This window comes from Myotis myotis, unplaced genomic scaffold (genome assembly GCF_014108235.1).
Source record: "Myotis myotis isolate mMyoMyo1 unplaced genomic scaffold, mMyoMyo1.p scaffold_m19_p_7, whole genome shotgun sequence".
Taxonomy (NCBI): domain Eukaryota; kingdom Metazoa; phylum Chordata; class Mammalia; order Chiroptera; family Vespertilionidae; genus Myotis; species Myotis myotis.
The window spans coordinates 82,474,793-82,489,713 of record NW_023416379.1 but is presented as its reverse complement, the minus strand read 5'-3'; the positions used below and the strand labels follow the sequence as shown (position 1 = coordinate 82,489,713).

Below are 14,921 nucleotides of genomic sequence, written 5' to 3'. Positions count from 1 at the left end.
TTATTTAACTCTGTGATTCTGGGTTGTGGGTAGGACTGCATGTATATTGGCAAGTTCTAAGTTCTGATGGGAGACAGTAGGATTTTTATCTGAGAAAAGTCAAGAAAATGAAAGGCTCATGATCCCGCTATCTCTGAACAATGAGGTCTTAATAACCTAAGACATTAGGTATTTGGAATGAGGTGCCTTTAATTTTTAACCAGGTGACAAAAATGTCATTTGCAGCCACAACTCACACCCTTTTGGACCACTGTGCTTTTGAAAAAGCAAACATCTGTGGGATGATTCAGGGTACCAGAGATGACGCTGACTGGGACCATGAGGACAGCACTCAGCCTGGACAAGTGGATCACACCTTGGTAGGACAATGCACAGGTGGGTGAAGGCAGAAAGTGACCACCTGAAGTGGTTCATCAGGTTCAATTGGTAATGGCAGCCAGCATGTTTTGCCTCAGTTGGAATATTAGTTATCAAACCTGGAATTCTAAAGATGGAAAAAGAACATGTCTCTTTATTATTAACTTAATAAAAAGCACCGAGGTTCTGGGCATGCAAAAGGAAGGTGCATTTAAGTGATGACAAAACTGATGTGGTTGATAAAACATGACTTTGTACATAAGGGCAATGTCCCTAGAGCAGTGCCGACCAATAGGACTGTAATGTGAGCTACATATATAATGTAAAATTTTCTCATAGTCACATAAAAAAGAAACAAGGGAAAGTCTCTTTAATAATACACTTACTTAATGTCTAAAATATTAACATTTCCACGTGGATTCAATATAAAAATGATTGCTGACTGACTTCACACTTTTCTATACTCGATATTTGAAATCTGTGTGCATTTTACCCTTACACCATATCTCAGTTTTGACTGGCCAAAGTTCAAATGCTAAATAGCCACATAGATTTGGTAGCTGCTATATTGGACAGCACAGCTTCAGATAGTTTCTATATATGGTTTGTGTGTGGAAAAGCCATAAAGTTAGACAGACCTGAGTGTGAAATCATTGTGACCACAGGAGCTCGTTTTTTAAGTCTTTATTTTTGTGAGCCCTCTGGACCATCAACATGTTGATACTTCCCAGTGAGGTTGGGAGAAGACTATGCATACACAACCCCCAGCTGTAGACCAGCAGCTTCCCCTCCTGGTTTTTTCCACATTCCCTTTCTTTCCAGGGTTCCATTTATATGTATTTTCCTATTCTAGCATCCTTTTATTAAATGCTGGTCATTGAAATCATCTCAACCCTATTTGGAAGCAGGTGGGGTTATAGGTCATAATCACTTTATACAGACTGGACTATTATAAAGTCGCTTAGTCCATGCCTGTCTGTGAGTTGGTTAAATTTCCTTCACAAAAGGAACCCAGGTTGTCATCCAGACTCCAGGCCACCAGGGAGAATGTCAGAGGTTGTAAGCCATTGCCAGGTTTCCTTCTGGCCTTGGCAAAGGGCGAAGGTCTCTGCCCACATCAGATTATTAAACATATAATCTCAAGTATCCAAAGGGTTATCTGAGCCTAAAATTCTCATTACATTTCCTTCATGGATTCTAATCCAATCTCTTCTGTTGGCTAGCTGCTGGGGTAATATACAATTTCCAGATAAACAAAAAGATGATCTTCATGTGAGAAGAACGTGCTGAGAGAATGTTCTAGCACCTTAATAGGAAAGGAAAGGATCACACTCCAGAAGAAGTATTTAGAAAAACTTTATCAGCTTAACTTGACCAGCTATTCTGCTTCTTCCACAGGAAGCACCTCATGGGACCATGTTCCCTCTGCCAGTGAGCACTGGCATTGTTCAGGTAGATGCATAGACTCAAATAACTTGAGGAATAGAAGCCATATCCCATTTAAAACCCAGACATGTGAATGAATGCCTGTTAGTGGCAGAGCCAGGGCAAGAATTCAGGCCTCCTGAATCCCAGTTATTGGACTTTCACCTCACACTTCTGATGGGCAGATTTCCTAAGCAAGGAACCTTCAGTAATTCATAATTCAGAGGCCTCAGGCTAAGTTCAAGTATTGAGAAGAAAATATATATTTTTTTCCTGGTGTAATATTAAAGCCATCATGAAATTTTTAAGCCATGTGGAAATCTTATTTAAACATCCATGCTCACTGCCCATCTGAAAGGTACACGCCCCGTGTAGGAGGCAGGATGAAGCAGTGCCTAGACCTGTTCTAGATACTCTCTTGATTTTTATTTTGGGGGATGTTTTGAGTGGAGCATTTGGTAAGAGGTTGAATTCTGGAGTACAGTTTAAATGACTTCTTTATATGCAAGAATTGTTCATTGAGCTTGCCTTTGAAAAGTGTGCTAGTTTTTAAAGTAATATTCATTTAGCTGCCTGCTTATTTGGGGGCAGAGAGTTTTGGAATATCTGACTTGGGCCAACCCCAGTTTTGGCATAAGTGTAGACACTCTTTCCCCTCTTTTTCAGTGTTCTTTCAAAGGTTTCTTTATATACAGGAGACATCCTGAATAGTTCACACTAGGCTTTGAATGCCCCTTTTATGACATAGTAAGGATGATTCTTTACCACTGCAAACACACCCAGTCATTAGGCTAGACACAGGTGAAATTGAACCCTTAACAATGTGAATATTTAAATTCTAATCACTACACCTTTGGATCCCACTGTTTCTTATACAATTAGGAGGCCAGCTCTTTGCCTTGGAATGAATCTCTAAACAATGAAGTCAGTGTGGGAAATAGAATTCCCCTCACAGACATTAAATTCTATCAAACTTTGCTTACAGCCCCTATTTTCTTAAGTCAGAAGTCTATGTTTCACCAACTTGGGAACAAAGTCAATAAATAGAAGCAGCGCAGAGCTGCGGGTTAGCCTGTGAATCTGTCCATGGAGACAAATAGAATATATACTGACAAACAACATTCTTCTTATTTTCTCCAGAAGACTTCTAGCTTGTTTTGCCTGCATAATGGCTGTTGCTCACTATTTCACTTGGTGGGGTAGAGGGCGCCCTGGGGTACGGGCAGCCAGAGATGGGATGTTGGGTGCTCTCTCCACAGGTGCTGGCTACTTCATGTTCTTCAACACCAGCTCGGGGTTGGCAGAAGAGGCAGCCTTGCTGGAGTCTCGGATTCTTTACCCAAAGAGGAAGCAGCAGTGCCTGCAGTTTTTCTATAAGATGACCGGAAGTCCTTCAGACAGACTTGCCATCTGGGTCAGGAGAGATGATGGCACAGGCAAGGTTCGCAAGCTGGTCAAGATGCAGACCTTTCAAGGTACCTGGAGGCGTTCATGCAAGGACTGATTTGGCTTAAAATCTGGGATCCTGATTCTTTTTTTCCTTTCCCTTTCCGCCCCCCCTTCATTTTCACCCTCCCTCCCCTCCTCCCCTCTCTTCATTCCTCTTCCTCCTTTTCTTTCTCTTTCTCTTTCTCTTCTTCTTCCCTTTTCTGCCATACCACCTCCCCCCCCCCTAAATGTTTAGTACAGTGTCTGGTATAGTTGCACCACACAATACATATTTTAACCACTCAGAAATTATAAGCAGCTGCGAGGGGTTAGGTGAAGCTTAAATACACTTTGAAAGAGGCCAATCAGAGTATATAAATCCAATTTTCACTAGAACATTGGAGAAAGCCTGGGCAGAGAATTTCATGATTCAGGGATGGAGATTGGAATGTAAAAAGGAAGCAGAAATTGAGGCTGCTGGAGAGAGAGAGAGAGTGGGTGAAATACTTGACCATTGGTGTTTTTGCATCAGTTTCAGAAAACTGAATGATACTGTTTTTTAATATGCTGAAGTAACTGGAATCTACTTGTGAAGTTGAGAACTAAGCCATTTGTATCTATTAATTTCATATAATCACTTACATATTACTAAGCAATACTCTGTGTATTTCTATAAGAGGGCCAGCATGAAAACATTAGAATGCTAAGGTAGTCAGTTGGATATGAGGGCAGTCTGGCTGTAAATCAATACCCAGGGTTATAAAGCTAAGTATTTACATCATTTTATTGTGGTGGTGGTTCATTCATAACAGAGAAAGAGAGACTTGCCTTCCTATTTTTTCATTCAACAAAGAATTTCTCGCCGTGACCGGTTTGGCTCAGTGGATAGAGCGTCGGCCTGCAGACTGGAGGGTCCCGGGTTCGATTCCGGTCAAGGGCATGTACCTTGGTTGTGGGCACATCCCCAGTGGGGGGTGTGCAGGAGGCAGCTGATCGATGTTTCTAGCTCTCTGTCCCTCTTCCTTCCTCTCTGTAAAAAAATCAATAAAATAAATTAAAAAAAAAACAAAACAAGAATTTCTCAATTAGAGTGAGCCCAAATAAAGGGAGAATTCTTTGAGTATTTCTAGAGGAATCTGCTGCTTTTGAAGGGTGGGAGCTTCCTTAGGGGCCACTCATAAGAACAGGTGCCCAAATGACCGTTACCCAGGCCATTCTGGAACCCGGGAATTCTACAGATAGCAGTTCTAAGGGGTTCACTCTTCTTTCTGAAATCTACAGAGCATCTTCATCAAATGGAGGGATGACAGCTGAGAATTCTCTATGTTACCATTCATCAAATGAAGGGCTAACAGTTGAGAATTCTCTGTTACCAAGGATTGTAAATATTTAATGAGAAAGTGAATTAGAGTCTCATTAGCATTGATGGGATCCATTATTCCTCACTTCCATAGGAAGCTGAAAGTGTTATCCTTGTAAGCATGAAATCAACCGATCAACCTTTTCACGTTTAATTTAGTTCCTTATGCTGCTATGCATTGAATTCTACTGAATTCAAAGTGTGTCTAAGTTCCCTGGAAGTGTCATCTGAATGGACTTTTAAAACAATCCACTCTGATACTGTTTTGTCAATAAAACTTTTCTAAAAAGTTGGTTGAATATCATTTAGTGTTTCTGTAGTATATAACTTAAGGTAGTTACAACCGTTTTGAACAGTTTTTAACTTGTGCAAAATGTGTTTTTAAACCAAACTGCTTACATACAAAATATGTCTATCTCTGCTTCTCTCTCTCTCTCTCTCTCTCTCTCTCTCTCTCTCTCTCTCTCTCTCTCCCTCTCTATCTATGTAATGTTTTATGCAAACTTACATGCAAAATATGTTTTTACAAATACCGAGATCCCCTTGTAGATGACAATTCTGAGCTAACAAGGATGAGAGTTGTCTGCTGCAAACAATCTTAGAACTGTCTATTGCCTGATTCACGGCAGCTCTATGGAAGTGTCTCGGTGACACATTCCTAAAGATGGCATAGATGAGCCACTGCCCATTTGGTGATGTGCCCTCAGGACTTTCTCTTGGTACCATGTCCTACATTTCAATCTCATGGTAACAACCCATATGAAGAAAATAAAAAGACAGCCATTAGCAAGAAAAGGATCCTTATCCTTTTTTTTTTTTCTTTTCAGAACTCCCATGGTCCAATCCTCCTGGATAGATAGTTCCAATCTTCTGTCTCTGCCCCTATTCCAGACTTCCTGGTGCCCTTTACATTTCACAGCTGTGTGTGCTCCACTTGACCGTAGTCCTACCCCCGGGAGATGTCAGTTACATTAGTTTGTAAGTTATAGGTGTGGATGCATGCCTTCTTCCACTCTCTCCTATTGTATACAGATAACCCGGCCACATGGGTTATATAACCAGCTCTGCTCCAGAAAACTGAACATGGTTAGACCTGTCCCTTGAAGTTGTCCTTAGTGAGAATGAGTGAGAACAAGGGTTAATAAAAGAGCTCTTAATTTTGGGGAAAGTAGACTCTATAACAGGGGTGGGCAAACTTTTTGACTCGAGGGCCACAATGGGTTCTTAAACTGGACAGAAGAAGGAGCTGCGGCCATGTTTCCCGACGTTGCCATGTTAACACTGCTGCTGGTGAAGGAGTGGAGGGGAGAGCAAGAGAACCCTCCGCTCTTTCGGCTCCGCGGGCCGGAGGATAGAACAGCCGAACGGGCCGCATCCGGCCCTCACGCAGGCCATAGTTTGCCCACGGCCCGTTGGGCTGTTCTATCAGCCCGCGGAGCTGAAAGAGCGGAGGGTTCTCTTGCTCTCCCCTCCGCTCCTTCACCAGCAGCAGTGTTAACATGGCAACGTCGGAAACTCGGCCACAGCTCCTTCTTCTGTCCAGTTTAAGAACCCATTGTGGCCTTCGATTCAAAAAGTTTGCCCACCCCTGCTCTACAAGAAGGTTTCTGGTTACAACACACAGAAAGAGGAAAAGAGACACTTCCAAAGCCCTCTGGCCAATTGTCCTTCAGGTTAAACTTCTGTAACACTCACCTGTGTGAATTCATTTTAGCCAACCTGATTGCCACTTGTGATGTAGCATTTGACTTCTCTTCTTTAATCCCAGTGCTAGGGTACACCCTGGGCACAATATCAAAGCAGGGACAGACCTTTGGGGAATTTCAAATTGCTCCACCCTGGCAGTTTTCTCTCCATAGACCCTCAAACTCTTTTCCGGCTTCCTATGCTGCTGGGCCCAGGACCCCATTTTCTTCTCACTTCTCATCTCAGCTCTTTATTCAAAATTACCAATTCCAGTTCAAGCTCAGAAAAAGGAAGTAAGCCCAATTTTCACTAGAATGTGGGTATCTGGATAGTGGTAATTCTTTTTGGATTATTTGTTTTTTTAAAAGAGGATAGCATCCCTACTTGGTGGAATTTGAAGTACTATAAGAAAGCGGGGAAAAACTGGGTGTTAGGGAGTGAGTCGGTTTTGCATAGGGGAGCTCTAGCTAACCCTGTAAGTTATCATCTACTCTAGAGCCTTTCATATATGTCTCTGGCATCAATTCACAGGTGGGACCATATGAAATTTCCATTGTGAGAATTTTGGATTACAAAATGATTGTTGTATAAGGCTCAGTCTAATACTTGGGTATTCAGTGCTAATTATTAGGAGGTGGGGGTGTATTTATACCATCAAACTGAGGGGGAAACCCAGAACCTGTGAAATTGAATGGTAATGAAAAATAATTCGTGATTAAGATTTGAATATGAATTTTTAAATAAAGCATAGTGTGTCTTTGTATAGCTACTTTCCCTTACTAGAAATGTAACTTTGGAAAAGATCTTTACCGGTAACCAGTTTATAACAGTATCTATCTCATAGGGTTGTTGTGAGGTTTCAATAAGATAATTCACATAAAGTAATTGACATAGTACCAGGGTCATAGTTGGTGCTCAACAAATGCTGGCCACAGTTGTCACCAATCTTATTCTCTGTCCTCAGGTAGCCAAACTTGGAAAATTGCCCATGTGACACTCAGAGAGGAGAAGAAATTTCGCTACCTTTTCCAGGGCATAAAAGGTGACCCCCAGAACTCGAATGGGGGAATTTACCTGGATGACATCACCCTGACAGAAACTCCGTGCCCCACAGGAGTTTGGACAGTACATAATTTCTCCCAAGTCCTTCAGGACACGGTTGAAGGGTCCAAGATCCTGAGCCCTCGATTCTACAATTCGGAGGGATATGGTTTTGGGCTGACCTTATACCCTCATGGTAGAGTAAACTCCTTGAGCTCTGGCTACTTAGGACTTACTTTCCACCTGTGCAGCGGTGAGAATGATGCTATCCTGGAGTGGCCGGTGGAAAACAGACAGGCGATCATGACAATACTGGACCAGGAACCCGACGCCAGGAAAAGAATGTCCTCAAGCATGGTGTTCACCACCTCTAAGTCCCAGACAGCTTCAGGTAAGTGGTTCTAGGAGCTGCCCCTCAACCTGGAAGGGACAACAGATGTGATTCTCATCTGTGTAAGAGAGATTAGCATTCCTCTCACATTTCCTCCTGGGGCATATCAATAACATAGTCATGTTGGAGTATTAAGTTAAAATTGTCCACGTCATTTTGTCCTCCTTTCTGAATCCACTCATCAAGTAACGGCTTGCAATGTGCCAAACTCTAGGCTAAGTCCTTGGAATAAGAAGCAAATCAGGCAGTTCCTGCTCCGTGGAGCTCAGTCTCAATGAGAAGACAGATACTGCTAATCCTTTATCAGATGCTCAGAACCAATGCCCTGATCATCAGTACACTCATGAAACAAACTTGCACCAATACCTAAATGAGCAAACTGTTTGTATTTTTTTTAGATTTTCTTTTCCACATAAAGAGTGTTAAGCTTTATGAGGAAGAGGCTACAGCTGCTCCTCCCAGTTGTTTGAGGAAGTCACCCAATAGTGGACAATTGACCGTTCAGAGCTGTGCTTCTCTGCCCTTCCCCCTTCCAATTCTGAGTTTTAATTCTCCTCGAAAGAGTAAATGAACTGATTTGCTTCGACGTATTTTTTTCTGATTAGCAAAGCTCCACATTACTCATTAAAGACATTTTGGAAAGTGAAGCATAAAGAGGTAATTTGTGTTACCCATAACTTTGCAGCAATAAACGGCTCAGTCATCTGGGACAGACCAACCATCGTGGGAACTTATGATAAGGACTGTAACTGTTACAGAAGCATTGACTGGGGCTGGAGCACTTTCATCTCCCACAACATGCTGAAGAGGAGGAGTTTCCTTAAAAACGACGACCTTATCATGTTTGTGGATTTTGAAGGTACTTGCGCTGATCTTCCTGGATGAAAAACCCTATCCTCTGAGTGTTAATTGATTGTTAGGCATCTCAGGGAGGGTGGGATTTTTTTTTTTTTCTTTTTTAAGGACTAGGTAAAAATAAAAGAGAGGTGTTCTGAGAGAACTACATGTTACTCTATTGCAAAACTCAGAATTGGGAGGGGGGAAGGGCAGAGAAGCAGTTTACCTGTTCTTGGGAGAAACTAACATTTTAGTGTTCATCTTTTGTGAGAATTTATCAAATATGACAGTTCTCGCTGACTTCAGTTTAGTTTAGGTCAGCCTATCCATGCTAACTTTATATTTCCTCTTCAAGTGAAATAAAAATATGATTGGACTACTTTGAAAATAAAAATAAGTAGCATTAGGGAGAGTCAGCTGGGTTCAAAGCCACTTTCCATGTCACTAAAGGTGATGTCCACAAGGGATAGAGGCCACCCAGGGAACTTCGTTCAGGAGTGACGTCGAGTGTGGTCAGATATTAATCATCCATCTTCCTCCTTAGACATTACCTACCTGAACCAGACTGAAGTCACCCCTAGAAACACAAGGCTGACCCCCCAAGGCCTTGTTCTCCAAGGCCAGGAGCAGCAGGCCTCAGAAGAAGGCTCAGCGCAGGCCTCGTTAGAGACCATCCCCGACAGCCAGGGCAACGGGCAGCCCGGGCGGCAGAAGCGGTCAGCGGAGAGCACGGGCCCCATGGAGGACCACAACTGGCCCCCGTACTTCAGAGACCCGTGTGACCCGAACCCTTGCCAAAACGAAGGCCTCTGTGTGAACGTGAAGGGCATGGCGAGCTGCAGGTAGGCTTTGTGGCTGGGGAGGCAAGTGGTGGGTCTGCAGAGGGGAGCCATGTGCTTTACCTGGTAAAAGGTGCTGTTCATGGGTTAGGGCAAGGACTCCATCAGGTGGTGAACTGGGCGTGGCTGACCTTGACTCGGAGCTGTGCCTGAATCCCTGGGCGTTCGCTGCCACAGTGGGACTCAGGACCAAGCTCCCAACTCCCCTGACTGCCAATGTTCTTATTCATTATTAATTCTCATTATTATTTTTATTGCCTATTAGTTCTGCTGTACTATTATAGTAGTTTTTTACTAATAGTGGAAAGGGTACCTGATATTGTCAGACTGCTTGTTATGTGTCATATGTTCTTCTGAGCAGTATACATGCATCATCTAAAGTCACCCCGTGACACACCGGCCCTGTCATCTCCAGATAGTGCGTAAAGTAGTTAAAGCTTAGAGAAGTTAAGTGATTTGTCTAAAATACCCAGATGGTAAATACTGCAGCTAGTCTCGCCTCCAGGTCTGTCTGTTTGCACGGTTTGCTCTATTTAATAGTTCTTTTTGTAATGTTTGTTATTTGCATTAAATTATTTCAGGAAAGGATTTATTGATGCCAGAAGTATCAGTTTCATTTGACAGAATAGTAGCAGATGGTTGACTCAAAATATTTACATTTCTTCTTAGTTCTTTTTGATTGCCAATTGCTTCTTCTATTTTTGGCTTTTATTTTGAAATAATTTTAGACTTACAAATACATTGCAAAAATATGCCATAGTTCCCCATACCCTAATGTTAACATCTTATCTTATATAACCATGGAACAATTAGCATAGCCAGGAAATAAATGAACATGAATAAAACTATGTACTATGACCAATAGGATTAACTAAACGAAAGGTCTTACTCTGATTTTCCAGTTTTCCCACCAATGTCCTCTTTCTCTTCCAGGATCCAATTCAGGATTCCACGTTACATGTAGCTTTCATGTCTCCTTCGCCTCCTTTAACCTGGCACAACTCCTCAGTCTTTCTTTGCCTTTCATCATCTTGATACTTTTGGGGAGTACTGCTCAGTTATTTTGCACTGTTCCTCAATTTGGGTTTATCTGATGCTTTCTCATGATTATATTGAGGTTGTACATTTTGGGCAAGAAAAGCAAAAATAAGATACACTCTTCTCCGTGCGTCATGTGAGGGGTACCTGGTGTTAACATGTGTTGCGACGGGTGATGCCAACCTTGCTCACCTGGCCAAACGGGTGTCCACCAGGCTTCTTACCATTCCTCACTCTGTAGTGAACGGATATCTTGGGAGAGACACTCTGACACCTTGCTGACCTCCTGCTTCTCCTCAAATTCTCACCCACCGATTTCAGCATCCATTGGTGGATCCCGCTGGAATAATCGCCATTCTAATATTTTAATGGTGATTTTCTATTTTCTCTCTGCATTAATGAAGTGAAATTCTTCTGTAAAGAATAACTTCCCCCTCCTCCTCATTCATGTATTTCAAAACTATTAATTTTATTCTCTGAGCTACATTTCAATATGCCAGTACTTACCTTGTTGCTCACATTGTTCCACCTTTGGCCTTGGGGAGCTCTTCCAGAATGGCTCCCATGCCCTTTCCACACAAGCTCATTCTTTTAGGAACTTGATGTTACTTTCTGGCATCACAGAAAGTCCCAGGCCCATCTTTTATTTGCCCTGCCCCAGCCCTGGAAGTCAATCACTTTTCCAAAGTGCTGGGGTTCCTTTCATTGGAGAATGCCCACTTTGTTTCCTGAGGGTTCCACAGTCACGGGGCGGCACAGCACCTCTTTGCTGATAGGTCCTTGGATACCAGATTTCAATATGTGCCCAGTGGGCTTCATCCTTCTCAGGGTTAGGAAGTCAAGGGTTTCCACTTGTGTGTCAGCCTCTCATCAGCCAAATTATTCCCCTCCCTCAAGCCTGCAGCGTGGAGTGTTTGTGGAGTAAGCTCCTCTAAGGGAATCAGCTGGATTTGGAGGAGGATGGGCCAGAGAAAACTTTCAGTTATTCACTGATTTTTAAGAGACCGATTCCTGGATGAAGGAAGGCCTTAACGTCTATCCTGCCATTCTGCTCTGGGGGAGACTTTGTGTTGGGAATGTTATTTGACACAAAGGCTGGGATTGTTCTCATGGAAGAGATGAAACACTGCCCTTAACACCGTGGTTCTGAGATTAGTTGATCTTTATAACAAATAACATTTTTTTTAAAAAAAGAATGTCAAGGAAGGCATAGCCATTCCGTGCCTACTGTGTGTCAGACAACTCACCTTACAGTAACACTTTGATGGCTATTTTCTAGAAGTTTACAGGGTCCAACATTAATGCACTGAGATTCTACCTGGAGAATTCACCCTGTAGCTTATTGTCTGAGGCAGAGTCAGGCAACATATTCTTTAAGTCCAAACCTACCTCTTACACTTTGCACGTGCAGGCCGAGTCCTGAGTCTGGAGACCGACCTCTGGGATGAGACTTCATGTGTGAAACACTGACCTCATGACCTTGAGCAAGTTATTTAACCTTTCCATAAATGAGGTTGGTGAGAGTGGCCTGATTATAACGAAGGACTGTTACAGGATTCAGCGCACGGGCTCACACAAAGCCCTTCGAGTGGGGCCAGGCCTGTGGAACCGCTCAGTAAGCACTCACTGCCATTTCTGGTTTGCTGGCGCTTGGCGCTGGGCAGTGCGGGGCTCCGGTGGCTCCCACATGAACCCCTGTGTCCTGTTCCCAGGTGTGTCTCCGATCATGCCTTCTTCTACACGGGAGAGCGCTGCCAGGCCATGCAGGTGCACGGCAGCATCCTGGGCGTGGTCATCGGAGGCACCGCCGGCGTGCTCTTCTTGACCTTCACCATCATCTCCATGCGTTCCAAAAAGTCGAGGCAGTGACCCGCCTGCTGACATCAGCCAGATCGAAGAAGCTCTTCCTCTACTCACACCTCTGCTCCTGTGCTGAACACAGTTTGGGGTGGGTTTTGTCAGCCTTGTTTTGAACAGGCCTCTGAGGACCAAGGCCTCTAGCCTCCTGTGTGACCAGTATGGATTTTCTGTCCCCAACCCTCTGATTCTGTTACCCTGCTATGTGCTCTGAATGTATCTACTGTGTCTGTGACAGCACTCACTGCACTTCTTTGTAAATCACTTGTTTAACTGATTGTCTTTCCCACAAACTGTAAGCTCCATGCAGGCAGATCCTCATATCACGCCAGCGCCAATGCCTGGAAGCAAGATGGCCTAGCCCAGTGGTTCTCAACCTGTGGGTCGCAACTCCTTTGGCGGTCGAACGACCCTTTCACAGGGGCTGCCTAAGACCATCCTGCATATCAGAGATTTACATTACAATTCATAACAATAGCAAAATTACAGTTATGAAGTAACAACGAAAATAATTTTATGGTTGGGGTCACAACATGAGGAACTGTATTTAAAGGGCCAGAAGGTTGAGAACCACTGGCCTAGCTCATTGTGGGCCTTCAATGAAAGTGGATGAATGAAGCTATAATTGAATGAATAACTAAGCTATATGAACTCTCATTCCTTCTGTAGATGAAATATCTGCAATAAAATTCGTACATCATTTGCATCAGAATTAAATGTTCAAATACATACTTTTCACCAGACACAATAGTGTCATTACTCTTTTAAGGTCTCCTGTGCTAAAGGATTTCAAATAAAGAGTCCTCCCAGCAGCAGGGTCCCAATGCACTTGCTTTCTTCCCCTGAATCTAAGAACAGGTTTTAACAAATTCAATAAATATTTGGTCAGTTCCTTCTTTGTGTTCGGCATTGTGTGTTTTTGTTTGTGTGTGTGGAGTGGATGGGGAAGAGTTAGCTCAAAGCCCTTTCTCAGATCCTTATAAATTTTAAAGTATATTTTATATGCTATTCATGTATAAGATTATTAAGTTAACAAACTGAAAGTACCAAGTAGAAGAAAATTTTAAAGAAGTCTTTTTAGAATACTTCCTTTCCACGGTTACTAAGAAGATAATAGTCTAGAGTTCCCAGATAGATCAGGTCACTTGGTGTGAGAGAGAGCTGGCTCAGAAGTTTACTCAAAAGAAAATGCTTCAGGAGCTGGAGTGGTTCAGGCTTTAGGGTACCAGGCTTCCTTAGTTATGGACATTCTGGAAACAAACATGAGGGGTTCAGAAGAGTCCCTGTAATGCACAGCTGTGAGAAGAGTTTGTAGCAGGTGCTAACGGCACCCCTTGGGCACTGACTCTCCAGCCTGGGGTGCATCAGTCCTTCCCCTCCCCCCCAAAGTTGATTAAAACACCAATGGAGGGCCCCGCCCCAGAGGTTCTGACTCAGTGGGTCTGGGATGGGGTCTAAGAATTTACATTTCTAACAAGCTCCCAGGTAATGTGAAGATGCTGGTGTGGGCGCCACACTCAGAACCTGCGTTAGTGGATGGAAATGGGTCTGGAAGTCAGGCACCCCGGCTGCAGGCTAGAATTGACCATCTAACTGGCTGTGCAGTTTTAATGAAATCATTTAAACTCTTGGTCTCAGTTCACTAATCTGTGCGAGCAGCGGCTCTGGTGCTGGCAGCAGGTGCGAGTGCAAGGTGGGACCATGGCATGCAGGAGCAAAGAATTTTCAGTAACTACTAGAGGCTCGCCCCAATGACAGCGACTGGCATCCCACCTTGGTCTGTCGCCCTCGCTCACCTGCTCCACCATCCTGCTGCTGCCGATGCCTGCCATGTTCCGTGCTCTGCCGCCTGCTGCCGATGCCCGCCTTGTTGCGCACGCACCCCCTGGTGGTCAGCTCACGTCATAGCGACCAGTTGTTTGCTTGTTCCACCATTTGGTCTATTTGCATATTAGGGTTTTATATAGATAGATAGTTATGAGTACTGTTTAGTAAATTATCCAAAACCCTAGTAGGCGGGGGATGAGAAATAGTAGAGTGGGATGGTGGTACCCTCTAATGAGTACTGACATGGGAAAAAAATGATGGAAATATTTGGCCTGGGTTGGGGAGCCCAACAAGTGTGTGTGTGTGTGTGTGTGTGTGTGTGTGTGTGTACAAGTGAATGTGTAAGAGATGGTATTAAAAGTGAGATGGGACAAGATAGTGAAGACAAGACTCATCTCTCTCATCTTTAACATTTGCCAAGCTCTGGTCCTGGAATGCAGGAATAGATTGGACATGGCCTCATCTGGGTCACAGCTTCCCTCAGGGCCTAGACTTTGACCCATGTGTGACTCAACAGCTTTAATGGAAATCGTTAGTAACATTTAAAGATTTCTATCTGGTCAAGAGAATAAAAGAGAGTAGGAAAGTGGGATTATGAGGAAGATAGGAGAGAGTGAGAGGCAGGTAAAACATTCAAATTACCAGCCCTAGGCAAAAAATGGTCACCAATATCCATTCTCTCTCTACCCACTCTTCACAGTAGAATCTCCTAATCCCAGCAGGTCAAATGGCTACCCAGAATATGGTTTACACTCTCTCCTTCCCTGGCAGGTAGGTGGGGCTGTGTGACCAAGTTCTGGCCAATAGAATGGGAGCAGAAATGTTGAATGACAGC

The 14,921-nt window shown here is 43.5% G+C and overlaps 1 protein-coding gene across 1 annotated transcript in view; it reads left to right on the top strand.

Annotated features, from left to right (window-relative positions):
* MEP1A (meprin A subunit alpha) overlaps positions 1-12,662 on the top strand; it is a 30,204-nt gene extending 17,542 nt beyond the window's left edge. Inside the window, exons 9-14 of the mRNA XM_036317640.1 lie at positions 226-375; positions 3,042-3,257; positions 7,221-7,688; positions 8,374-8,547; positions 9,070-9,367; positions 12,115-12,662. Coding sequence (XP_036173533.1) covers positions 226-375; positions 3,042-3,257; positions 7,221-7,688; positions 8,374-8,547; positions 9,070-9,367; positions 12,115-12,271 — 1,463 coding nt within the window. The 3' untranslated portion in view covers positions 12,272-12,662. The remainder of the gene's footprint in view (positions 1-225; positions 376-3,041; positions 3,258-7,220; positions 7,689-8,373; positions 8,548-9,069; positions 9,368-12,114) is intronic.
* Positions 12,663-14,921: the final 2,259 nt, after the last annotated feature.